At 35.3% G+C, this 27,783-nt stretch overlaps 1 protein-coding gene across 2 annotated transcripts; it reads right to left on the bottom strand.

Annotated features, from left to right (window-relative positions):
• Positions 1-731: 731 nt before the first annotated feature.
• FGF7 (fibroblast growth factor 7) lies at positions 732-27,110 on the bottom strand. Of its 2 annotated transcripts, none has more exons than XM_041418736.1 (4): positions 26,935-27,110; positions 25,837-26,031; positions 2,104-2,207; positions 732-1,714 (listed from the first exon to the last, which is right to left on the bottom strand). In XM_041418736.1, exons 1-4 carry the CDS (start codon positions 26,972-26,974, stop codon positions 1,520-1,522), a joined length of 534 nt encoding a protein of 177 aa, XP_041274670.1. In that variant the 5' UTR covers positions 26,975-27,110; the 3' UTR covers positions 732-1,519. The 2 variants fall into 2 exon arrangements, with proteins under 2 accessions (XP_041274670.1, XP_041274671.1); XM_041418737.1 differs by having other exon boundaries at positions 25,837-26,421; positions 26,935-27,052.
• Positions 27,111-27,783: the final 673 nt, after the last annotated feature.

Raw genomic sequence — 27,783 nt, 5'->3', positions numbered from 1 at the left:
TAACTTGACCCCGTCCCAGTCAGGTCAGCTGCTTTAGCTAGTTTTTGGTGATCTTTATCTAAGTGCAATTATCACAAACCCAAGAAAAATTTAGGGAAACTGAATTAAATGATATAAGGCATAAGTCAAGTAGGGCTTAGTTGAGCACTTTCATAGCTAGAAAATTAAGATGTCTTTTCTTCATCAGGTCACAGTGATTTTAGCTGTAGTTTCAAACTAGTCAGTCACGCAGGCTTGCACGTATTTCTGTATCTGTGGCTGGAGGTTCTACCATCTTAGGATTATTTACAGTGCCTGCTGGAACTGTAACCTTCTTTTACCTGGCATAACTCTGAGCATGCCAGTAATTCAATTATCAAGAGTATGTGGCATAGATTTTTAAAATTTTTGCATTGTTTCTTTTGAGATGTCCGTTGTGTGATTTGCTGCAGGCTGTCATTTTTGTCTGCCATCCAATGTATGTTGGCAGGAGGGTTGTGTACTAGGCTTTGTGTCTGGTCACAGAAAAAAATTCATGCATCTCAGCCAGACCATTTTGTTATTCCTTTAGAATTAAAGGCATATGAAACAGATGCAGCTTAATAAGTATCTTTTTTTTATAAATAACATTTAAATAACTTAAAACAATAAAGTTCAAATACAACTTAAAATAAAGTTTAATGCTGTAACAACAGAAAAAGCATGTATAAGAATGGAAAAACAATATTGAAAGCTGTATGCCCTAACAGGAATTATACAAAAGATAGGATATGTTACATAAAAAACCTTAATATGTCTGAATTTTTGCTTCATTGTTATATAAAATGTTAATTTGTGAAAAGTGAGATGAAGTACATTATTTATTCCTATTTTTATTTTACATACACTATTTGAAACATCTTTTAGAGCAGCATTAGGTATTTGTTTCATTAATAGATAGGAACATTTTGTGTTAGAGTAAACTTAATTTGTCCAAACTAACTCTCTTATCTGAATACAACAATAAACATTTACAAGATTATATTTTTTTTGATCATATAGTTTATGTATAGGATATGAGTTTCTTGGGGAAGTATTTAAAATACTGCTCAGCCTCCACATTTTCTATTGACTTGATAATCTGACAACTCATTCCAGCAGCCTTAAAGTCTGACATATTTTACACAACATTATCATCTGCTTATTATTATTATAGCAGCCATATTTAAGAAGCAGATAGTTTTTTTAAATAAAATATTATCAGATAATCAAGTAATGACTTATTCTTCAGGGTAAATTAATTTAAGAAACTACCCAGTTACAATGACTAAGATAATGATTGTACAGCTCTTTAGAATTTTTTACAACTTTTAGTTAGTAAATCTGATTTTGTGTATATTTTCAAATCTTTTTCGTGTAGTCTTTTAAAAATAAACATAAATGCGCAAGTCCAGCTTGTTCAGTTTCTCAGTAGTATTCCAGCCTCTCTTGGTATCTTGTCAAACAGTCTTCTTAAAATTAATCTTCCTGCTGGAACTAGTTCTTTATAGATCATTTGTGATTAGGATATTGCCAGAGGAAGAAAGTGGGATGCTCTGTGTTCTTTCTTTGTTTTTTTACCTTTCATTGGAACCCCTTTGTGGTTTAGTGTAACAAACATCTCTTTTCCTTTGTGTGTCCATTTTGCAGAAGCATACGTGTTATAATGGTTTTCTTCAATCAGTTCAATGAAGTTGCAGTCCTCGTTGCAGACTTTCTGTTGAGAGTAGATAATAAAATATGGTAAGGCAAGTACAAGTGTCTTTTTAAATACTTAGATTAGGGAGGATGGGTGAAGAGTAGGCATTATAGAGCCTGCATATAAGGAATATTTTAATAAATAAATTTGGCCTCTGAAATCTGAGTATTGAATATTCTAGCTTTCTATATTCCCCCTTAGTATTCCAAATTTTGAAGATGTATGTAAGACCTAATCATTGAATTTATTAAATAGACATAAAAGCCTAATATGGGATGCATGGGATAAGTGCAGAATACATTTTACTTAGTTAGGAATCTGCTTTATAGAAAACCATTCAAATGCTACATCTCAAAATACCTCTGAGATTGTAGGGATGTACACATAAGAGAAGTTTGCATCCATACCTTTCCATAGAGTCGCCCTGACTTGTTCATTGCCAGAAAGTATTCACTTTCCACTCCTTTGATGGCCACTATTCCAACTGCCACCGTTCGGATTTCTAGAATACCTGCAAAGGCACACAGCAAGGGCTGTAAAATGGTCGGTTGTTCTCCAGTTAATTCAGAAGGTTTCCTTGAACTAACATCCTGTAGTATTTCCATGTTTATTGAATTTATTCTTGGAAAACAGAAAAATTATGTGTATTCATGTGAAGAAAGGGATAAACTGTAAGAATTACCTCTGTGATCTTGTCTGCATAGAGCCACTTTAAAATTGTATGGTGGTCATTTTTAAGTATATACTGAAGTTGTGATGTATAAGTAATTGCTCTATTTTCAGAAAATCAGTGTAGCTTAGAATTTATCAGGATCAGGGTTTCATTTGGAATATGTAGTTAGCCATCAAGGTTCACAGAATTTGTGTAAAGCCTTTATTTTGAAGTCTTGTGTAGCAGTATCATCCCCTTGAAAGAGTGTAAACCTTAGAACTTGCGAGTGATAGAAAACAGACCACAGTGTCTTAAATAAGATAAAGTATTTGCTTGACCTTTGTGTGCTTTTATGGCTGACCGGAGCTGTAAAGATACGTGTATTTGAAAATCATTAAAGGCTGCCCTGAGAGCTTATTTATTCAAAACCAGAAAACATTTAGTGTTGTTTTCTATAACCTGATTTATTTTCATCTCACTGATACATATCAGCAATACTCTTCTGTAGTCACTATGATACGTTTAAGTTACCTGCAACATAAAAAATATTCTTTTGTTAATATAAAAAAAAAAAGTGAAGGCAGGGGGATTATGCAAGTTATTAAAGAACACCAGGTTGTTTTCAAGCTTAAATATTATTAATGTTTTCTTAAGCAATAGTTTCAAGTTATGTATCTGAGTTTGAGCTATTTCTTTCAATATTGAGTCACTGGCAGAACTCTGCCATAGCAACTGCACTGTGACTCCTTCTCCAAAATGGGGTCTTTCAAAGGCAGCCAACTTGAGGCAAATTGCAAGAGCTAGCTAAGCATGGGGGAGACAAGTGAGGGAGCTGGGAGAGAGGCATGTGTTAGATTATCACCTGAATTTCCTCTTTAACGAAACATTTCCTTTTTTTTCCTTTCAAGTTGGCATTGACTTTTCACAGCCACACAGTAATGGTTTTTCGTTAGTTAGGTTTTTAAGAAAGGTGTTAAGTAACTATGATATTTCTCCTTCCCTATACATTTTTATCTCCTCTTGTCCTTTGCTTTCCTTCGTGTTGTTTTACTTTTCTCCTTGATATTACTGGTGTGTCAGTATGGGTATATTTTTCGTCCTTTTTTCTTTTGCAGATCAATTCCCTCTTCCAGTGACGTCTGCACTGCTGGGCATTCAGCTCAGAGTGTTTATACTTCTGTACTCCCCTATAATGCTAAGCCAGCTTTTTTTTTAAGTAAAGCTTTTAGAATTCTTTGACAAGTTCCACTCTTCTGTAGGCCTAGCAATAGTTGTAACAAAGGGTAATTTGTAACCGAAACTTACAAAAATTATATTAACTATCATTTAAATTTCACTTTAGAAAAACCACAGTGAGGCTAAAAAACAGATGAACATCTGCATTTAGCCTAACAAAGAACACAACAGTGGAAGGGATCTCTGGGTCATCAAGTCCAGTGCTCTGCTAGACTGGGAATTGCATCAGATAATTCTCTTTTCATAAACTTTGCCAATACTAAATTGGAGTTGTTATTTCTTTGCCCCCAGTGTTTCTGCCGAAGGCTGTTCCAGAGTTTGATTTATTTTAATGGCTAGAGACTTTGTAGTAATTTGCAATCTGCATTTCTTCAGTGACAGCTTATATCCATTTGTTCTTTTGCCTCTGCTGGCCATTAACTTAAGGGGAGCTTTTAAAAAAGTCTATGTTTGAGTTTTCTATTTATACAGAATTTTTAAAAAGGAAAGATTTAAAATTACTTTTTAAAACAAATCATGCTAATAGGAATTGAGATTTCCTTGAGTAAGCTGATGTTGGCTGAAGTTACAGTAGTAAGAAATCTTACTGCTTTAAAAAAGGAAATGCCAAAAGGTTTTGTCCAAAGCAATATTATTATTGTTACAATTTTTACATTAATTTTTTAGGTTTTTCTTTTTGCCTGAAGTAGATTGTGACTAACTTGTTGGAATTCCTTTTTTTTTGGTTTGGGGTACTTGTTCTTCTACTTTATTCACAGTTGAGACATCAGTGTCTTTCCTTGTCTTAAACGAAAAGTTCTATTCTTATGTGCTTCCTTTTGAAGTAAAGGTGTTTAATCCTTTCAATATCTATTCATGAAAAGAAATAAGTCATCAAGCTAGGATGGGAAAGAGAAAATTCTTATACATAGATTGTTTCATTGAAATACTCTTTTCATACTCTAGCAACCAAAATTCCTCTAAAGGCTTGCTTAAATTAATAAGATGTTGATGAGGAGAAATTCAGAAGGCCAAGCTTCAACAAGGTCTTAAATATCCCTGATTTCAAAATTAAAATGTAAACTGTGTTCTTCAGTTGCTTTATCTAAAGCATCCCCAGAGAAGTTTGGAAGAGGTTTAAGAGAAGACTTAGTACACTACATAGTAACTGGGAAAGAAATCAGATTAAAGCCAGGAAAAGTAAAAAAAAAAACAACCTAGAGATGGGCATCCAAAATTGAAAACAACTGTACTTCCTATAAAATCAGCGTGAAATTCCAAACAATTTTATATGGTTGTATGGTCAGTGTATCAAATGTAGCTTAAAATTCCTGCAGTGAATGAAGTTTCCTACAGAGCTGAAATTACTCTGGTGCATGTAAAAGACTCTCAGCAGAGATGGGCTGTAGTTTGGAAAAGATGCCTATGGATGGTGGCAGCTGTTTTTGGAACCACTTGGTACAAATGAAATAACACACAGTTGATACCCAGTAGAAAAAAAAAAAGAAAATAAACAAAACAAGCCTTTAGGCTGACACAACAGTGTCAGTGGGTGAAATGTGTATCAGGTTTTTGTCATTAATGAGCTGAGTTTCCTGACATTTTGGTCTAGAATGACAGTTCCTCAATACTTAGAAGCAGACACTTTTATGTGTAGACTTTTTCCATAACTGTAGCCTGAATGGCAGGGCAATACCTCAGAAATTTATGGTGAAAAATGGCATTCAGTTATATGATTGCTATAAAATTGAGCATTGTCACATTGTCACATTCTTTCCTGGCAAGTAGTATTTGATAATTTTGTTTTTATTTCCTGATATTAAGTGTGTTTTCTGATTCAATTAATATTTTCAAATCAGCATTTTCATCTTCCTTTTATTTGTTAGACTCCTTTTTGCTTTTACAACACACAGACATTGTATTTGTTAAAACAAATCTTTGCTTTTATTGCTACACAATCTGTTTTTAGACTAGATTGAAGTAATTTCCATCAGTATGCAGACACAGTTGAAGAGGCAGTTTCTTTGTGTTTGCCCATAATACCCTTGATAAAAGTATCTTATCTATAACAAAGTAGCAAGAGCCTTGTGATTTAGCAAGATCAGGGCATTTCTCTTTACTCATTTGTCAGCTAAGAGGCTGAAAGAGCAATTGCAGCTCTGGCTCCTGAGAGCTGTAAGGAATCCAGTAAGTGCTGCTGATGCCTGAAGATCCCACGGGCAGGTATAACCTCTCAGGGGGCTTTTGGAAGAGGAGGGACCGCAGAACCACAGAGGGAGATCTCTTTTCATGTTCTAGGGAACTGCCCCAGTATGCCAGGATTGTTCAGGAAGATTCTGGGAAGCACACATTGAGGTCAGTCCCCTGTCAGCTGTTTCCAGACATTTCATATGTTGCAGGTATCCCCTCAATGTCTATCATGTAAGGTTTCTGCTCACTGCTCCTCAGTTTGCCAGAGTCACAGTGTCTGTAGACATTCATTCAAAGAGATGTTTTGGCATCCATTATATTTTCCAGAAAGGTGACAGCAATTTCATCCCAGTACTTTTCTGTTCTGCCGGGTATGTGTGTTGTGGGAGCACATATGATACATACAGCACTTTATTTCTTGTGGCTCTCTGCAGTGAAGTTGAAAAAAAGCAGTCTGTTGATGATTTTTAGGGGTAGGGAGGCTGGCACTGACAGTTTAGCACTTGTGAGGAATGTGCTTGTGAAACACTCTTTCCTCAGCAGAATTGTCTTTAAAAATAAAGTATGTGAAATCTTAAATAGGGACAGAGGGGCAGAAAAGACTTGGATGGAAAATGAGTCAAAACAAAATGTGACTTCTAAATTTCACTAACTTGTGTTTCTCATTAATTGAATTTGGAGTACATATTTATGAATTCAAATGACCTTTGCAAATGATTCAAGGCCAAGAAAACTTATCTCGTCTTTGCTTAGAAGACACTGTTTAATGATAATAATTTAATTTATTCTTTTGTTCTGGCACTTAATAAGTTAATGTTTGTGCCTCTTAAAGCCAGAAAATATGGTTTGTGATGGTCAGTCTTGGAAAACTTTCATGCTGTTATTGGTACATATGTGCATTTGGTAAGCCAGCACAGTATATAGCTGGTGTATTACAATTAAATGTTTTTCCAGAAGAATCTTGTCAGTGAAATGATTATTTTTATTGGATAATTTTGAAAGTAATTTGTTTCAGGAAATATTTATCTGCTTTTTTTAAAAATATATTTTATATATTATATACTTTACAATATTTTTAATTATTTTGAGTCTTAATATTTTAAAATAGATGCATCATGAAGTTCATTTTTAGGTAAAAATATTTGTGTGCTCTTTCTCTCTCAAATATAAAAACTAACAGTAAAAAAATTACTGCAAATAAAGGTCTTGATTTAAGGTATTTTGTAATATGACTTAATTTTTACCCTTCCCTATTATTAAATTAAAATTGATAGAAAGGAGAATTTGCATTTATATGGAGTACTTTCTTAGCAAGAGAATAAAGGAGTTTCTTAGATGGTACCTCACAGAACTCCTGTTCATAAGCTTTTTAAGTAGAAATAAATGTACAGGTATATGTTAAAATATGTTACAATATGTTACAAAGCAGGAGATTTCTCCACACCAGGAATTTTCTGTCTGTGGATGTGATTTTAATGAACAATTAATTAACAGAAAACAAGCTGCTACATACATTCACTATCACTTTCTTCTGTCTTCCCCTTGTGGTACTCAGAATTACATCATAAACACATATATGTTGTTATTTACAGCATAGATCTAAAAAAGATCTTCAGGGGCTTTTTGCCGTATCCATGCATTTGCTGTGCATGTGTAGAGTCTCTGAAGCACTTGAAATATGGATATGGCTGTAAAAATGATCTGAACAGAAATAATGGATCTGTCAAGGGTTTTCAGGAGAACAGTTGAAGCTACTGCTTCAGTGAGATGCCAGACATCTGGATATCATGGAGAAATACTCAAAACTCCTGGGTTTGTCCTGGGTGTAATTTCCAAGCAGGAAAAATTGTAGTTGTCCGAGGAACATGATTAAGGATAGAGAGGTATTCCTTGGGGACTTGCTGCAGCTCAGTGTTCAGCATCCTCAAGCAGCAGGATTTGCTTGCAAGATTTGGTTTGTGTACAGAACGTTTGGTTTAGTATAAGTAGCTGATGTTTAATTACCCTTTTGCATTTCATTGGGCACAAAGAGGAGACCTACTGTATTGAAATCAACTAAGTGCTAAACAGAAGTCCATTAAAGTATTTTTTGTACTCCATTAGATTATTATTTTAAATTTTCTTTATTTGACATTACCTTATCCACAGATATCTCCACTGTTTTCCAGTCATACAAACTAATTGATACATGGATTGCTAGATGCAACAACTTTATGATAAAACATTGTCCTGGTGATAGTCAACAGCTGACAGATAAGTTAGTTATGGAATATGAGCCAAGGTTTATGAAAGAAACTGCTAACTTGATAACTCTGTGAAAACAGTATAAAAAAGGCAAAATAAGAACCAAACATAAGAGGGAAGATGCAACAGGGAACTAAAATGATTGTTTAGAAATGCTGTTATTTTACTTACAAGATCTGTTCTTTGCATGTGTACTTGGACTTGTGGGTGTTTACCTTTATTGCAGAAAAGGAAGGGGTAAGCCAAGTTCCACTCTTAAGTCTGCATTGTTCAAAGTATTTACACAGTTTCTTATGCATCATCAGATGTATAATCTGCCCTTCCAACCATGGATGGCTGATACTGTAGTGTAAAGTGAAGAGTGTGGTTTGAACTATGTTTGGAAATACACCTTCCTCTTTACTTTAAACTTAACACATTTCATCTGCAATGGGAAATATTAAAAGCCATAGTATCTATCTTTAGTAATTTTTCAAAGTGTATAAATGTAATGCAGTCCTCATCAGTTTATAGCACTCTGTAAATTCTACCTCCCCTAATTACTGGAGTGAGAATTTCATTGACCCTATTGCAATAATAATTGCTAAAGAGAAATGCCTTAAAATTTTCAAGTATTTTTCCTTATTGTACAACCTGGTTTGCCTCAGTTTTGTATTAACTCTCTGTTAATTTTGCTGAGTTAGGAGATAGTTTTATAAATCAAATGCTTCATTCTTCATTGAAAATGGTGGCATAGTAAGAGTTGGTGTAGAATGTTCTGACTCTAAACTGATGCCTTCCGTGCATGTCTCTGTTGAACATTAGCTATTCAGACTACTCTATTTCCAATATTTCTATTGATTTGATCTTCAGAACCAAAAGGTGTGACATTTTTCACTAAACTAGATTGCAAAGTTATGGAGCTTTTCAGTTTCAAGGTGTGACTTGTGAATAGCAGTACATAGTAACAACTGAATAACATGCTGCCCCAGGCAGTTCTTCTCTTGGGAATGTCTCATTAAACTTATTGGAAGTCTTTTCTTTGCTGATCTCCACTGCTTTATATAAATATTTTCTTGATCAGCCTCTTAGACAGCATGTAGTCATTTCTCATTTTTGCAGGAAACTACACTTCCCTCCAATAAAAATTGCCCTGAAGCTAAACATATGGTTATAATGAAGAATAATATTATTTTTTAGAATTAATACTGTCATGTAAAATTCAAGTCTTAATCCTCAGTCTGAAAAAATGATCTTTTATTACAGCATTAATAATTTACTGATATGAAATATGGAAAAAAAAGAGTGGAATGACTGTTTACAAAATGTAATTGTTTCCAAGCAGTAATAAAATTAATGATTTAATACTTTAGAGTTGAACTTGTACAACAAATGCTTTCCCTACAGCTCAGATGAAGGCTATTTCTAGTATTTAAATATTTTGTGCCAATTTTAGTAAAAGAAATGATGCTTTCAAGCTCTGCAGACTTTCAGAATGTAGACTCAAAATACCAAAAGTAAATGTAAAATGTTGCTTATTAACCTTTTCAAAGCAAAATAAGATATATCCAACTAAAGGTGGAAAACTTCCCAGATTCAGTTTCAGTGTCTACAGCTATTTTGATTATCTGAACTTGGAAAATTCCACATAAGACCACAGCCTCCTGTTTTTCAAATTCTTCCGCAATGCAAAAGTCTTTAAATAGATTACTTAGTCTTTTTACAGAATTTTCGTTATTATGCTAGTTTGTGTTTTCATCTGGTAATGAGCTGTGTTTGCTCCTTTCCTGAGTTAGTGATCACAGTAGACATGAAATTATTCATGTTGTTTCTATAGAAGACTTTTTCTTCTGTTTGTCTAAGAAAAAAAGGAGTGCATGTTAACGTGCTTTTTCCATGTACAAGTATTTCATTCTCTGAATTGTCTTCTGAGGAACATTAAATCCAGGTGCATTTCTTGTATATCACCTGTATTAAATGGCTTCAGGCAGTTGCAAAATCAGCCTAAATATAACGTGGCAAGGGGTGCTGGATTTATTCAGCTAAACAGGGCAAAAAGAAATCCAACATAGAATCTGATCTTTTTATATGCAATTTTCCCTGAGCTCAATGACTTGCTGCTTTATTCTGTGTATTGTCTCCAGCTGTTCCTGTGGCAGTTTTTCTGGTTCCTGAAACAGGCTTGACAAGAGGAAGAGCAGAGCCATATTCTGGGGACAAACTGAATCTAAGAACAGCCTTCCTGTGCTCTTTGAGGATAACTTAAAATTATGTATCGTTGAGACAAATCATTAAAAGCAAATATTAAATTCCTGTAGATTCATTATAATGACATTCTGCAATGTGTTATCAGTTAAAATATATAGTACAACACTTTTTAACAGTGAAAGTGGTCCAAGAAATAGCTAATAACCAAAATTATTTAAAATAAGTAAAATTCAGAAAGTGGTTGCAGAATAAAGAAGGTGGCTGCAGTATTCTAGAGCTTGAAGATATCCTGAGGGGCCTATGGTGTACAAGCAGAGTTTTAAATGGTTTGAAATTTTAGACAGTTAAATTTTGTTTCACGTAGTTAAGAGCTCATTTCAGTCATAAACACTGCAATCCCTCTTGAAGAGAAACACCTTTTCCCACTCTCAGTAGTTATGTAAAATGTAGGGCAAGCAGTGCCCAACTGCATAGATTTTAGTTCCATTTCCACATCAGATCTGCTATTTTGTGCAGGAACAGCTGAAGTTGGATATCTAAATATATCAATTACAGTGTCTAGAAGAACACAAGCAGGCACTACGTAATTCCTTCCAAGGTACAAAATGCAAGAAGCTGCTAAGAAAATTGTACTAACCCCTTGCTGCCTAGCAGAGTGGGAATTGATAGAAGCCAGCTGGCTCACTCCTGCCTTCAAAACACTACTGGACATATATTTATGTGTATGGCCGCTCAAGTTGTTCTGGTTTGCTGCTGACAAATAATTTAGATTTGGCTGAACTTTCAAAATCTGTATAAGACCAGAGACTAAATTATAAACTAATAGAAGGAGAAAATTAAAACCCCCTTAAAATCAAAACCAATCTAATAATCTAATTCAATTCTGATAAATAAATTAGGATTTTGTAGCAGATGTTTCTCCTGTCTTGCTCAGTATATGGATCAAAACGTGTGTCAATTATCCTACCATTGCTGTTTTTTCAAATAGCTTAGGTCATTCCTTGTCTTAATTTTGCCTAAAGTAATTAATTTCCTTCCTTCAGGTAAACACCCTGTTTTTACCTGTCTAAAATTTAAGCCTGACTGGAAGCCTGACTTCAGGGAAATCAATAGAATATTGGCTATTACACACAGGCAGCACTTTGAAACCTCTCTGTTTACATGGCCAGATATTTGTAAATGTGTAATTGTCATCCAGTTGTTACCCTTCATTTTTATCTTGCTTTACAATTCTATACCAAAACAGAAAAACAGCAGCATCAGCACCAGCAGAGAAAATTGTTCCTCTGCTACAGGACCACTTGCTATTACCAGAGCAAGTAGACTGTAGGAGCTGCAGCCAAACTTCTCTTTTATTCTGTATTTATTTATGTGACTTTTTAATCTGTCTTTTTAAATTCAGCTCAATTGACTAGTTGGAAAATCTGGACTTCTCAGTTTTGACTGCAAATGCTAAGATGTAGAGTAACCATCTTGAACCTAGTGATAAAAGTATCCATGCACACTCTAACTTTTGTCCAGGTGCATAATATCAGGAAGTCGGTGAGAAAACTATTTCAACTAGAATAATGTAAACATTTTCTATTTTCTAGAGTCCACAGCCTTTCTGTGCTTTGCTTTATTTGCATTAAATAGGAATAGTTGCCTCACTTTTCAGTGACAGTTACTTGTACCCTGCAAGGAGAAATCAGATCTCTAGTACTCACATTCCAGTGTGTTGTGATAGAATAGTGTGATTTATATTGAAGAAGTTATCAGTCATAGCTAATGTAAAAAAAGTAATGGAATAAGTAATAAATGCTGAACAATTCATAGATTATAGGATTAGCCATATTATATTTCTTTAAATATTTTAATTAACTTTAACAAATTTTTAGTATATTGTTGGTTATACATAATCCAGTTTCCCATTGCTTTTGTTCTAATTTTTATATCCCCATGTGTGAATCAGCACAGTTATATTTATTTTAATTAAATTATCAGTTTATATTAGCTAAAGATATATAGAGGGAACATAAAAAGTGGCAACTATGAAGTTAGAAAGCTGCCCTGTTGTCTTACCAGTGTTCCTTTGCATTATCACCAAGAACTCCACATGAAGTATTCTTTCTTGTATTGACCAGAGCATGTAAAATATGGTAGAAACCGCTTCACTTTCTTTGCCTTTGCTTTTGCCTTTGCCTTTGCTTTTGCCTTTGCTTTTACCTTTACCTTTACCTTTACCTTTACCTTTCTTTTTAACTAAGGAAAATCTCTTGTGGCCCTGAGCAGCCTAAGGAAGGATGTGAGCTCTCCTGTGCCTGCAAACTGCAGTACTTCATTTTCTTAGCTCTCAAAGCACACGGGTTCTGCTGTATCACTATACAGTGACTGTTTGTAATAAAGATATCTGTGACCAGTCTGGTAAAGGATTTAATAACTTAAATTCAGATCCATTCTGGCATCCATATTGTTATATTGGTGAAATTCCAGATTTCCATCTCTGATGATAATCAACCGACCTATTTGATGGACAGCAGTGCTGTGCATTGGCGTAAGTGTAAAGACATACTTTTCTCTTGACCTTGAAACAAATGACAGATTTCATACCATTCAAGCATTAGAGAACAGCTTCAGTCAGGAGCCTTTGAGAATGTTCCACTTTTCAATTTTTTCTGCTACAGTTTGTTCTTATATGTAGTGGTGTCATGGAAGTTTGATGAGCTCCACAGAAGTACTACGTAAGCAACCTGTAGCAGAATATATGGACCCCTTTAAAATCTGGGAAACAGCTGGTCTGTGAGTTGTAGATATTTGAAAACATACATTTCAGTAATGGGCTTGAACAAGGACCTTGTTCAAGAAGGGAAGAATAAAATGTTCGTTTTAAGGAAGAAGAGTAAAATGCGATTTCTTCCATAGGTTTATAAAATTAGATGACTCAGGTAATTGTTAGTGGGGTTTTAATATAAGAATCTGGACTGGGTAGCACATGCTGCATGTGCAAATAAAGGGTTTTCAGCTCTTACATTTTTATTTTGTGGTGGATTTGCATTAAGCTTGCATAATTCTGTGATTGGCAGACTCAGTTTGACAGCCTTTTTTGAGCCTGCACTGCATTTATGATCATTTCTACTCCTTATGGTACTATTCTCTGCTAATGTTTGCAACATAAAAGAATAGTGACTCCGTAACATTGAACTTAGCAGGAAATTTTTGAACTGCCTTGAAGAATGTACAGTTAAAAGAGCACAGGGCTTGGCTGTGCCCGTGGTGGTATGTTCTAAAATATATAAAGAAAACCTGTTCTTAGTAAAGGATTTGCTATGCTTTTTGCTCTGACTGAAACAATTATGGCTATTCCAAGGATTTAAAGTGGTGAAGAAACCTTTTCTTTCTTTGCATAAAAATATCTGTGACTTCAGAAGTATTGCAGCAAAGAGCTGGGAAAACACTACCCAAGTTTGCTGAGATGATGGTTGTTTTTTACCACACAAAATGAAACAAAGTAATTCTGCAGTTCTTAACTTTGTCTTTTTGTGCCACCTTAATTCCCCCATCAATATCAATATCAATATCAATATCAATATTCTTGATTCATATGTAAATGCAAATGTTCTATGGTGGAAAAAAATCTCACAAAATGAGATTGTACTTCTACTATTGACTATATATTCACTATAAATGATGGTATCAGTTTTTAGTCAGTATAGAAATGTGAATCTGGGATTTTAATACAGGTCAGAAAAATTAGAATAAACTTCCAGCTATATCTTTCATATGTAAATATAAATTTGCACATCTATTTGAAAAGGGACAGCTAACTATTTTTTGAGTATCCTAAATTGGTATATTCTGATGTCCTGCACTTTTCAGACCATATCTTAAGTAGAATAAATAGCGATAGCAGCATCACTCCTACATAGATATTGGTAAGACAGAGAAGTCATTCTGACTTCAAAGTCAGGAAGAGATTAATAGTGGAACAGGAATTTCATTTTCCTTTATGCCCAGTATTTATTACCAATGTTATGAAATGATATCTTAAAGTAAAAGCACATGGATTTGGAGAAGCAATAGTTATTATTTGCCATATTTTAAAATAAACTCCTCAGTCATGGATAGGCATCAGTTACAAAACTTTTACTGATTTCAGTAGAGCCAGACTTTTACAAATGGCATGTATTTGTCTCTTTCCTAATATGGGTCTTTCAACTCTTGAGCAAACTTTTCCTAATGAATCACAGGGTTAGATAGCTTTTCCACTAGTCAGTAACTTAACTCCTCCCCAGCTGTGCAATATTCTTTACTTTCAACAGCAGCTATTTAGACCATCAGTGATAGTTTTCCATAGTTCATCCCTAAGTCACTATGAATAGAAAAGACATATTTTGACTTTTTTTTGGAAAGAGCTAATGCTGTACTTCTTGGCAATTGCTTTCTCATGTTGATTACATCTCTGTGTTGTTGAGAATTTATTTCAATCAAATACCATGCACACAGAGAGGGAATTGTTTTTTTTCACATAGAAATTGAAATTAATGAAACAAATATGGCACGGTCTGACAGGGCTCAAAATTGCCCTTTTTGTGCAATACCACCTGTGATATAGATTGCAGCACATGTGATTACAAGAGGTGATGTATGCAGAATTCTTTAGGAATCCACTGACAGAGGCTAGTTTGGGGTGCAGCTGCCAGATAGCTCTTAAGAGGAAAACAAAGAAAGGAACCATCCTGCTGTGATGGGTCTGGTGTTGGAGAGTGAACTCGGGAAACAAGCACTGTAACAAACAATTCTCCTTGCTAAGCTCAGTTCAGCTGAAAACACCCAGAACTGCATTGTTGAAGTATGAACAAGACAATATAATAAATTGTGATCCAAAATCCTCAATATTTACAGTGCTGTATACAGACATAAATATTCTTCATTTTTCTAAATCACCTTAAAAGAGGTGACCGCCTTTGGAATCTATTGGGGAAATAGTTTGTACAAAACTAATATTTATTCTGTTGTCTCATACATGAATAAGGATACCCTAAACAAAATTATGTCACAGACAGAAAACAGTGAACAGTAATGTGAAGAGGAAGAAAGGGAAAAAAGATTTTTGTAATGGCATTCATGATTTTAATTGAGCCCTAGGAGGAGAAAAGTGTCTTTATCGTATATATACAAGATTATCCCTTAAATGTGATTAGGACAAAGTCAGAAAACATGGGTTCTGTTATTTTTGTCTCACACAGTTGCATAACAGTGGCAACTTGCACATTTTTGTAGATATCACCTTAAGTGATGTAGAAATGTAAGCACCATATATATGCTGTGAGGTTTAGGCTTAAGTTTTGCCCTTTTTTAAGGTAGCTTGAAGTGTCCCTTGAGTAGTTGAGTAGTCCCTTGGGTCAGCCCTTTTAGGGAGCCGTTTCTATGTTGTCTACAGATCCTATGTGAAAAGGACAGTGTACAAGTACTTACTTGTGTTTATTGAATGTTTTGTTATCTAAGAAGAAAAAGTCTTGTTTTGACAAACATAGAAGTGTATTCCATTTCAAATGTTGGGTGGTTCTGAATAATTCTCCAATAATTTCTCAGTAAAATTTTGATAAATATATCTCTTATCACTAGATCAATTTCTGCTTTTATGATATAGTCATTGTTACTAATTTGTTTCTCTTAAATAATCTCCCTGGATCAGAGTTAGGCTGTTCATCACCAAACTAAATTAGCGGGGTTTGTCTTGCATGTTATGAATAATTTGAAAATTCTCCTTTTGGTCTAATGGTAGTTTTATGGTTTTGGTATAGACTGGTTTTGCTTCCAGTATTCCCTCTGGATTAAAGTGCCATTTCAGAAGTTTTCATCAGAATGTGTCCTAGAAGAATGACTAAATTAGAGGAATTCAAATTCAAAACACTGTATTGCTTAGCTAAAAAGTCAACAGAGCATGATTTCTGCGAAATATGTGGTAATAGTTTCCTAGAAAGATGTGGTAATTTTTTTTCTTTAGTTTTGTTGCATGATAGTTCTCTTCAGTAATATAGACTGAATTTCCCAAGTCACATAAGGGTGCAATCAGAAATGAAGGCATGCTAAGTAATTTTAGTTTGATATTTGGTAAAGGAGGCTGAGTGCCAGTTTGCTAATATAAACATACTGATTGAAATTGGTGTATAATAATCTAAAAGCTTGATTTTATTAATAGCTGTGTTATTTTCATTGCTCAATTTAAAAGGCATTTAAAGAGACGAGTATAAGTGGCCTAGGACTCTTGCCATTTACTTTATAATTTGAGCAGACTCTCCTAAGTCTACTCTCAAAATAGATGAACTAATAAATATCTACTACAAAGTCCAACACAAATTCACCCAAATATGTGGCTGTTGCACTGTTAGTGAGGTAGAAGAACATGCCAGACTGTCTTTCACAGCCTCAATAAGAAAGCTTTTCTTGTTGCTGAAGTGGATGCTCAGAGGGAATGCTCAGCTCTGTGAAGCAGTGCCAGTACGGATGGGGTGGCAGGATGCAAAACAGAGCAAGAGATTCAAAGCACCTGTGTACCTGATTCCTCTCATACTAATGAGAGGAAGGAGGGCAGAGCCAGGCCCTTGTAGCTGGCCAGCAGTTAGGAGAGGGTTCCTTACAGGGAAGAGGCTTTCCACCCATTTCCTGCTGCGGTTTTTGCCACAGTTCTTATGTTGTCCCTTACCTGATGTGGTATTTTGTTTCCTGAGTGAATTAATTGTCTTTTTGGGATCATCATTTTGGCATTAATAAATTTTTCTCTTTTTTTAATGACTGGTTTGCAGTCATTTAGAGTACTCTAAAGAACTTGGTTGCCCTGGGAATTATGTACCTTTTATTTGGTTTTGGTTTTCAGTCTTTGTTGGAAATACTAAGTGGAATGTCCATGCTCAGTAAAAAACGTCAGAAGTTTGGTTAGAAGATTGGAGCTTGTTTAAATGGGAAGAATGGCTTTTTGTCACCAGTTAGTTTGAAAGTACTTGTATACAATTTTGCTTTTGATTAGTAGTAATGTTTGTAGGCAGAGTGCTGTGTGAATTCTGTCACAGTTGCAGTTCAGATGTGGTCAGAGATGTACATGGCAGTGAATTCTTTTTGTGCTATGTTCTAGTATGGTATTGCTAAGATGGTGCTGAACTAATGCAGGCACCCCTGCCATGTGTGGAATTCAGTTGGGATGAATCTCACTGAGCACAGGTATTTGTTCCTGTCTTTATGTAAAGGTATTATTACAATTTTTTGCTGTAGCATTGGGAAGCAACATGGCTGTGATGACTTCAGGACTTCTCAGGTGCAGTTTTCCTACAAGCAAGCATGAAGGGCAGCTGCTGAGGGAGATCTTGTGCTGGCCTTTCCCACAGCATAAATCTCCCTTGTTGTAAGGCAGCTCTAGCAAGCAAGTTCCATTATTTGAATCACTCTGTGCTGGATTTACATAGCTAGTTCCCCAAATTCTTGTAAAGTGTCACCAATAAGCACTCAAAAACTGCTTGGATTTCTGTGTATCATCTTGCACATTATGTGCAGTCCCCAAGCTGCCTGGGCTATTCCAAAGGAAATAAATTAGCTTGGTGGAGTTTAAGTTGCTTTTGAAAGCTGGTGAAAGTTGCAGTTTCCTATTGTGTTAGTACTGACTGCACTCTCCAGGATTTAGTTATCCTTTCTGGTTTACTTCAGAGTTTCTGTCAGGGGATACAGCTCTTGTTTTCACAAGGACCTACACAACACTGGATGGAATCACTCCACTGTTTGCTGCCTTCTTCCCTTGACTAGATCAGCATTCTCTCCCAAATCCATCTGCTTAGTGACTAGCTGAGAGACTGACCATTGCCACCCTTACAGTTCATGTAGACCACTCAGAGAGCAGGTCTATCATCACCATATCATGTTGTGAATGTGTTATACAAGACGCCAGCAAGCTCTTGCAGTGAGCATTTCCACACACCTGGCATGTAAAACTCCATGTTTGCTACTGCCTTCCAGCTGTGCACACAAACAGCCACTGAACAACGGCACCAGTTCACCTGAGCAGCACAGATTCACATACAACCTTTTCCAAATTTGATGCTGACTGTGGTTACTTTTTCCCTCTAATATTTTTTCAGCTCTAGATAACATGTATGTTCATCTAAAATAATTTCTGTGTTTTAACAGACATAAAGTTATCTCTTTTTTTTTTTTTTCCCTGTAAACGTTTTCTTTTGATTGAAATATAAAATCCCATGTGACATTTCAAGGTCATAATAAAACATATACAATTAGCAAGGTTATTAAGGAAAATATGCTTCTTTTTAACAGTTGGGGCTATTTTTTCTGCTTTGAAATACAATACATTCTAGTTAGACAATTGTTAAAAATCCAAGGTATCAAAATAGCCAAGGACAAGTCTGATCACCTTCTTTTTATAGTCTATAGCACCTCCCAGTGTCTGCTGACACATTTAAAAGGAAGCAAGCCACCTTACCAAAAATGGACGTACTAATGCTAAGAAACACCTTAAAAAGAAAAATCCCCCAGGTTGTGGGGGTATTCAAAATGTATCATTGTGGAAGAGATGAACATGAGTGGTGTGTGTTGGTCCCTGTTGAAGTCACTGTGTTTATCAATGCCATGGAATGGTCATGTTTGCTGTTTTCATCTGTAGTTTTGAGTTGATCTATCCATATTCTGCCTGGGCTTAATTTCGAAAAAAAAACTGGATGCAGAAGGAAGATTTCAGTGTTTTGAATAGAGTATCTAGACCCTTTAATAACTTCATCCTGGTTTTGTTCTTTGTTTTAAAAGCTAAATAATAGTCAAAAGAGCCTATTGATTGCATTGGTATTTTTATTGCTTCTTTGGTGTCTTTTCATGAAGTTGTGGGCCACATCTTGAATATCCACTTCTAACTTTTCAACGCCAATTGTTACAAAGAATTTTTTCCATTTGAATAAATGATGTCATGTGTTATGAAAGTTTTAAAGTGTGACAATTCAGTGCTATGATTGTTAACCTCTATTATGTTACTGCCATAAAAATTTTCACTATTAACTTTTTATTAATAATGTTTCTAAATTGCATGCACTGGAAGGCTAACTTGATCTTTCTTTCATATCCAGATTTAAAAATAATGTCAAAGGTCAAACGAGACAATTGAAATACAGTTGCCAAATATAGTCATAGGCAGTCAATTATGCAACAAAAGCAGTGTGCCACCCATGAAGAGTAACAGCCTACATTTGCCTAAACTTACTCTGTTTTGAGGAGAAACGTGTTCCAAAATATACTGGTAGTTGATAGATCTTGTAGTGTGGAACAGTGTAATTATATGGTTTAGGATGTCTTGGTCTTCCTAAGCTTTAAGGAAGATGGGGAGGAAAACCAACTCTGTTGTGTATTCCAGGATCCTAGAAATCTGAAACAATCACGTTCGGATACTCAAATTATACAGAAAGTTGGATGCTGTGAAGGGGAATATCTGGGTTTGGGCTTTGTTTTGCAAGACTGACTGTATAAGGAAATTTTATACCAAATTCTGTTTGCTGGTATGGAAATTGCTTCTTTAAGATTCATCTGAGCTCTGTGTTTCTCTGTCTATCTAATGATTTCAGGACTTTTAGTTCTTCTGTTTGCTGGTATGGAAATTGCTTCTTTAAGATTCATCTGAGCTCTGTGTTTGTCTATCTACTGATTTCAGGACTTTTAGTTAATTTTCAGTTAGTCAATTAATGTTCTATTATCAAATTATTTAATGTTTATAAGATTAACACACAATTCTCTTGTGGTTTGGAAGGTTTTTTCACTAATACTTTTAAAGCTCTTTACAGAGAAGGTGAATAATTCTTTTTCAAAGAGGCACAGAGAGTTTGAAGAATTTTCCCAAAGTCTGTAAGCAAATTGCTTAGAAGTTTGGATTAGGCTCAAGTCTCTGGAGCTTCAGGTCAGGGCCACTTCAGCACATTTTCTTTAGGATGGAGCAGTAACATATTTAATGATACAACACTGAATTTTTTGAAGATTCAGAAATTGTAAACAATGTGGGGAGGGGAAAACTGTGGGGGAAAAGGAGCTGCAATTTATGTGTCCTGTGACTGCTTCTGCAGTTGGCCACTAAATTTGATTGATCGTTCTGTAAAAGTGCACTATTGCTCATTTCTGATAAATTTTAGTATTGAGAGATACAGAAAAACTGCCAAGTCACAGCTGGAGTATGAGGGTGTACCAAGGTCAAAGGAATCAGTAAGGGCAGTGTGTATAGATTCAGATTTTGTCACCGCTCAGACTGATGGTAGCTCAGTTTTGAAGCTCCCCCAGGCAGGCATAGCCCTGTTGGTGTATGTTAACTTGCGGAGCTGCTGCCTGGGCCTGAGGCCAGAGGTTTGAGTTTTCCCCCACAGAGCTTATGCAATCATTTTTGTTCATGAGAGTGAGAGGAAAGTGAGTGTAAACTGCTGCCGTCTGGCTTTACACATTTTTTTTCAGCTGGCAAGTGCCTAAGAACAGACAAGGTGATGAAGATTCAGGAGGTAAATTCAGAAGTTGTAAACAGTTTTAATTTTGTTCTGTGGCACCCTTCTTACACTATGCCAGTTGAGCAGTGATCTGGATGTTGATAGGTGAGACTGAAGAATCTTGTTGCAATTGTTCAAGCTTCACACCCTGATTACTTCTCACCTCCCCAAATGCTACACTCACCAAAAAACTCAACAGAAGCTCTAAGACCAGTATAACTCAGCTGCTTCTGTTACCTGCATCTTTGCTAAAACCCATCTTCATCAGCAGCTGAGGGTGAAAACCTGGGATTTGTGATGAAGCATAGGCTGAGGGATAGGCATAGATCTCTCTGCTGGCTGCCACTTGAGGGTACCCCCTCTGCCAGACAAAGAACTGGAGAGGCAGCAGGGGAGTCTGGTATATTAGGTTTGTTTAGTTACCGTGGGAGAGAAAGTCATCCTTGGTGCTGTAGGTTAGGTTTTGAGAGGATACGTCTATATTTCCATTTGAATTAAATCTTTCTGTTATAATTGGAAAGACTAGCAGAGTTCTAATGTGAAGCAAAACCACTTCCATGTTAGTGAAGGTTTGTGTTCTTCTGGCACCAAAGTGTTGGTTGAACCACAATATCTTGAAAAACCACGAATGCAGTTGCAGAGACAGACTTTCTGTTTGTCTGGAGCATGCATAACCCTTAACTGCATCTAGTCCATCAAGACCTGTCTTGAAATACCTGATTTTCAGGAGCTGAATCTTCTTGGCTCATCTATGTAATATGTATTTAAGCAACAGAAATAAAATGTATACAGTAATATAGCATACTTACATTTGTTTTATGCTAAGAAGCTTATATAAAATAAGCTAGTGGAAGTAATTCTGATTTCTAAGCAAGTTAGAATATTTAACCACTAAGATGTGCATGAAGTGTATTTTGTCATCAGCTAGGATTTACATTTGAGCAAAACTGAGTTGAAGTTCATTTAATATTGCTGGAAACTTTGGCTTTTTGGATTGTGGTCAAAATAGAAGTAGTTTTCCAAGATAAAATTGTAATCAAGATTTCAGCCATTTCATGTCAAGAGCCCACTAGACTACTTTCTCTACTTTTTCGTTGGTTGGCTTTACCCACTGACAAAAAAGAGGAAATAGGCACTTTCTGGGTTTAGAGCACACATGGAATATGATAGGATCAGACGTGTTAGGAATCAGGTTCCGGGAAGGCTTTCCTAGTAACTAAGAGACCCTTTGAAGTCTTTAAAATGAGATTCCAAAGGCAACAGAGCATGGAAAGTCCTAAAGCATCATCCAGTCATAGTTAAAAATCCTCTTGGATAGAGTCAAAACAAACCCTGATTTTTGCTGCCTTTTTTCTGAACAAAATTAACTAAATCTGGCAAAATTCTGAAATGCAAATTGAAATGAAGGCAGGAATAAACAGTGATAAAGAGTGATTTATTTTTCTATCAAAGATTAAGAGTTAGCAAATTAGTTTGTTATCTCCAAGATTTGTTCAGTCAATCTCACATTTTACAATCATGAATTCAGAAAGTGCATTTTGTGTGCCCACTTAGATTCTTTTGCTTGAACAAGATGCAGAATTTATTTTTTGTTAAAAAGGTTCAGGCTTTGGCAAGTTATAGTAAGTTTTTGTAAATGAGAAATTTTTTTATGAATAATGACAGATTTTTCTGGGTGACCTAACCTCTTGGCTGCTGCCTAGTTCTTGATTTAGTTTTTCAGTGGGTGACTCTCAGTTCTCCCTCTGCCATTTAATTTTCAGATTGAAAGCAAAGCTGTCAGGTGCAAATTGATTTCCTCTACTTAGTGGAGATCACTGTCCTCTGATTTGATTAGTTCACTCTTGAGTTATCACCTTTATGTCCACCAGAAGGCTCTACTGCTTTCTGAAATGTGCGCAGAACCATATTCTTTGGGTACCTAACAAGGTCAGCACTGTTGTAAACAGGATTTGGCAGTTAGCTTGCACTGAAACAGCACACACATATTTCCATAACTAAGCAATTAAATTCTAATGTTTTTTAGAAATAAAAATCTGATACATACAGATTACTTATAATTGGTGAGTGAAGATTTGGTTCAGTATTTAGTTCTGATGTGAAATTTGAATCCACACACATTTAATACAGTGGCTGTTAATTGAAAGCCTTAGAAAATTTAACACTTTCACTATTTATGCTGTTACTTTCATAGTAGGAGTATATATATTTATTCTGTAATTAGAGAAGTTTGAAATACAAAGACTTTAATTCCTCACCATCTTTGTGTTCTTATAGTACCAGTTGGTAAGACAACCTCTATGAATTTTGGCATTTGCCAAAGCTGTGATGAAGTTATCCTTCTACAGACATTTCTCAGTGTGAAGATTGTTCTTCACAATATTCATGCTTCACACCTCATGGGCTGAAAAGAAGTAGCTCACTTGATCTACAGAGCTGTCAGGACAGCTTCCTTCATGAAGCTATGTTATGATAGGTAAAAATATTGTTTTGTTCATATTGTATTTTAGTAGCACAAATTAGCAAATTCAAAAGGAAAAGAGTTCCTTTTATTTATTATGTAAGTGGAAAATTGGGATAAAATGAGAAGAAACCTCTTGGAGCAATACTTTTAATGTCCACTGATCAGTTTGACTGCAGCAGTTCTGGCATTCCATCCTAAGAAACAGGTTTGATTTACCTTTTACTAACTTTCAGAAATCATGGAACAGGAATGTTTCAACATACAGAAATGCATCCTTTTCATCCGTATGGTTTTAAAATTATGCTTTTCAGAGAACCTGGATAAAAATAGCCTCTTTAAACTTCTAATGTTAATTTTTTTTTTCCTTAGGTAAGGTGTACTAGTCCAGGTGGGCATTATTTTTGCTGGGTCTTTTGTTTGTTTTGCTTTTTGCCCCCTCATATAATAAAATTTTCTTTATGGTTATTGATTTTAGGAGAGAGCCATAGGCACATTATCAGAAAGGCTGTTTACATCTTTGTTGAGCAAAAGGTATGGCAAAAACTGTTCCCATAATATTGTACTGTACTAATTTCTTTAGTTTCTCAGAAAATCCAGATTCTCAGTGTCCACATTTTTCTAGTCCTCTTTGTCTATATTTGCCTATATACTTGTTCAACAAAAGCATTTGGATGTTATTCCTTAAGATACAATAGATAAATTAAAGTTAAGATATATGAAGTTCCTACATATTTCTGCTAATTTAAAGGCAGCTCATCACAGTGCACATCAGTTACCAGATAAACCAAATGAAATTGTAATGGTTTTCTCATCATACTCATAGCAATTACCAGAAAAATGATTGGGCTTTTTTTTCCACTGCAATGTAAACGTAAGGGTTTAGTGACTCAAGTTTGACTTTCTGTAATTTGTAATAGTTAGTTAGCATCACTAAATTATCATTAAGTGTTCAGGAAACTGCAAGAGACTACATCATTGGCACAAGAGGATGTGGTGTTCTATAACGGGCTCTACAGAATGTTTATAGGTGTTATTAATGTGCTTAAGCAGAATGGGATCCTTCAGAGAACTGAGAACCTCTGCTTGAATTTGAAATAATGCTAAATTGCTAACAAAGTTTTACTTAAGCATCGTGGAACTAAAAAGCAACTCTGTATAATAAATTACTTAGCTCTAGATGCTGTCATAATGTGTTTATAAATAATAAGACAAAAAAAATTTGGTACTGTGAATATTCACTTATCTGCATTAATTCAGAAGAATCAGTTTCAACAGTCAGTAACATTTTTTCCAGTGATTTTTTTTATGGGAACAACTTCACTTCAAAACTACTCCTATGGATCTCTATTGTAGCAATGCCCTCCTGAAACTCGAAGGGAGTCTTCTTGAATATGGACCAAATAATTTAGTTGGCTGCTGGCCATGTGTTGTCTTTCAGAGGAGTATGGTTATTCACTATGTAATAGTGTAGGAAGAAAGGAGACATATGGAAACAAATTTTAAAAGAAACAGTAACATTAGTCAATGCAGTTTTAGCCACACAAGTTGCCAAGCTCTTAATGTAGTCATGAAGCAAAGGAATAAATTATGAAGCCCACTAGCCAGGCGCGTAGCACGCGAAAGTGCTGCTCTCTTAGGAAACAAGCACTCAGCTTCAGCTGAAGGCTCAAACACACTAGCAGTTCTTGAAGTTTGATTTATGCATTTCTTTTGCTGCTATTATAAAAAGCACACTATTATATACAAGAAATTAAATCATTTTTAAATAGCATTCTTGGGAATATATTTGTCCTTTTATTTGTCTCTAAACACTAGACCAGCATGTCCCCGGCCCCTTTTTGTTAATAATTTTGTTTTGAAATGTGCAGTATAATCCTATGCATTTTCCTGTTACATCTTAATAAAGTAATGCCTTTTCAAGCAGATGCGACGTTTCTCTAAATAAACAATACAATTGTAACAACACAAAAGACAAAGTGGCAAAAATAGTGACTGTAAAAATGGATGTCTTCAAATATTAATCAAGGATTATATAGGTATTTGTGTGGAAAATACATATTAGTACAACAATTAATTTTCCAGATCAGAATTTGTGTTCGCTACAGCTTGATAAAATATTGTATGTCCATTCTCTCTAGATGAGTCATGGTTTTGGAAGAAAGGGGAAGAATATTTTTTCAGCATTATGATCATTGTAATAATGAACTGCAGAAACTATAATAGATTTTGTTCCTGGCTTGGCAAACTATCTAAAAGATTTTGCAAGAGAGTTTACATAATTCTTTCCATAACTTTCTAGTATTTCTGTGTTTTAATTGTTAACTCAAACACACCAAACTTTTAGGTAGTTTGTGCTCTATATAAATGTGGTTTAATGTTTCAGGAGTATTTTATGAGGAGAGTTGGTGGCTATACATTTTTGTACATACAACCTTAGTTCACTTGTTAAAATAGGCTCTCTGTTTGCTAATAGTTCCCAGCTGTAACTAATACATTAACAGATCTACAATGCAGTATTTAAAATGACGCATTTCAAAATCAATAGCAAATGTCCTGCTGTGCGATTAATTGGAAAACTCGTTTTACACAATGGTCAGTACAAGATACAAAACTCTTTTGGAATTATGGTAAATCAAGGAATAGGAAACAATGATGTATAAATTTCTAAAAACTTAGGAAAAGCAAAAATAGTACTTACTGTAGTTGTTGTTTGCTTCTCTTGTCCCTTTCACTTTGCCTCTTTTATCAATCCTCATATACCACTGAGTTCGACAGAAAAGTCTTCTCACTCTTACATCCCCCCCTTCCATATAATCATAGCTTCTGGTATGTCGCTCAGGGCTGGAACAGTTCACATTTGTAGCCATTTGCTCTGGAGTCATGTCATTGCAAGCTAAAGATATAGTGCCCATTAGAAAGATAATGTAAAAGTATGATCTGTAGAGCAAAATTGGCAGGATCCATGTCAGTATCCATTTGTGCATTATAGTGCAGTGTTCTGGGTGTTCATGAACAACATAATGAAAATTAAATCTCAAGTAGACTGTTGCTCTTAGGTCACCGACCTGCCTTCTGTCTTTACGAGTTACAGATTCATTTAAGTGAGATTGCTCCCTCTTCTAGAATTCTGATCGTTATTCCTTAATAGTTAATGGCGAAATAGAAGAGCTTCTTAAATATCTCTTCAGTCAGAATATCCTTTAAAGACACAAGTTATAAAAACCTTTGTTGTTGTGACCTTCTTTACTACTTGAATTTGCTGCTTGCACTGAAAGTAAAAGATCTGTGAGAAAAGGTGCATGTGTAAGTCTTTATGCTCAATTGTTACAAACGTGCAAGGATACATTATGCTAATGAAAAGTACTACACAGAAATACATGGCATGCTGAGCTCATTTTTAAAAACATGCTAATGCATACACAATAGATATCTCTCATACAACTTTTTACATAACCAGACATTTACACTCATTATAAACACAGTTCTCTCTTCAGTTTTAAGTCCTTCCAAAAATCTCCTATGGATTCATTTCAACTCTCATGAATGATAAAATTCTCCTCACTACTTCATAACTATATATTTACTGTTAGCATAGTCTATCATACAACTTTTCTCTAGTTCAGGTTTCAAAACAGATCTCATGGCTTTAGCCCTGTGATTTTATTCCTACCCTTTTCAGTTTATTAGTAGAAATAGTTTTCTTAATTCTTTTCTTAGCATCTAGCATATAGAAATAAAAACAAGTTATTAGCTGTTAGAAACTGTTGAATAATCTTGTAAAGGACAGATAACTTACTTGTTCCTGTTGATAAGAGCTGGATACCCAAGTACTCCATTTCTGTTGTCTCCTTTTTGCAACATGAGACACTCTACTGTAGCTACAAACTTTCTCAGCTCAGAAAGACTCCACCAGAATTATAATTGTTTCCATAAATCAACAGGCTGGAGAGATGGTGTGTATGTGCTTATGCGTGCGCGTGCATGTGTGTGTTGAGCCTGTTCAGTCCTTTTCGATAAATACCTTTGCTGACCTCACTTGGAAGCAATTAGAATTTAACCAGTCAGCTGTCAGTTGAATGCACGAACAAAAGTAAAAGGAGACTTGCATTGTATCGTGTCCAATGGTCATCAGAGGGAGCTATATACATAGTTTATGGTTTAAATCTCCAAGAATCTTCTTTCTAAAAATGTATATTTTGTGCTGTGTGGATAGAATTGCTTCACATGCTAGTTAGTGTTTCTGTGCTCTGATTTAGATCAGTATTCTTATGTCCTTTAAAAATTCCTCCTCCTCTCTTTTGTACTCACATGCTTATCTCAGTGTGCTTTCAAATCTCTTCTGTAGTTTGGTGGATTCGTAGTCTGCTTAGTGCCTTTCTGAAGGATATATGAAACGTGGGTCTGTTACATAGCATGGAGCCCTTAGAGATCATGAGGAATATTTTTATACCATGGATTTGAAAAGAGGGACCACTGCATTGAGGTTTTATTTCATCAGCCACTAGGTGAAAATGAGAAAGTATATTTGGATGTTTCAAAGTCTGACATTCAAACACAACCTTTATCAACTTGAAGGAAAAAACTGCTACTAGGGAACAGCCTTTCTTAGCACATGTAGTTAGTTCTGGAAATTCACAAAGGGAGG

Source organism: Onychostruthus taczanowskii, unplaced genomic scaffold (genome assembly GCF_017590055.1).
Source record: "Onychostruthus taczanowskii isolate IOZ18803 unplaced genomic scaffold, ASM1759005v1 scaffold6, whole genome shotgun sequence".
NCBI classification, from domain to species: domain Eukaryota; kingdom Metazoa; phylum Chordata; class Aves; order Passeriformes; family Passeridae; genus Onychostruthus; species Onychostruthus taczanowskii.
Note: the sequence above shows the minus strand (reverse complement) of the source record. Positions and strands in the feature narration are given on the sequence as shown.

What these genes read in the sequence shown, in the direction of transcription:
- FGF7 (XM_041418737.1), bottom strand. Translation starts at nt 26,122, where the DNA reads ATGCACAAATGGATACTGACATGGATCCTGCCAATTTTGCTCTACAGA. An exon ending in AGAAGCAAACAACAACTACA is followed by an intron (nt 2,208 to 25,836) that starts GTAAGTACTATT and finishes GTGCCTTTGCAG; the next exon opens with GTATTCTAGAAATCCGAACG. An exon ending in CAGGGCGACTCTATGGAAAG is followed by an intron (nt 1,715 to 2,103) that starts GTATGGATGCAA and finishes TACTCTCAACAG; the next exon opens with AAAGTCTGCAACGAGGACTG.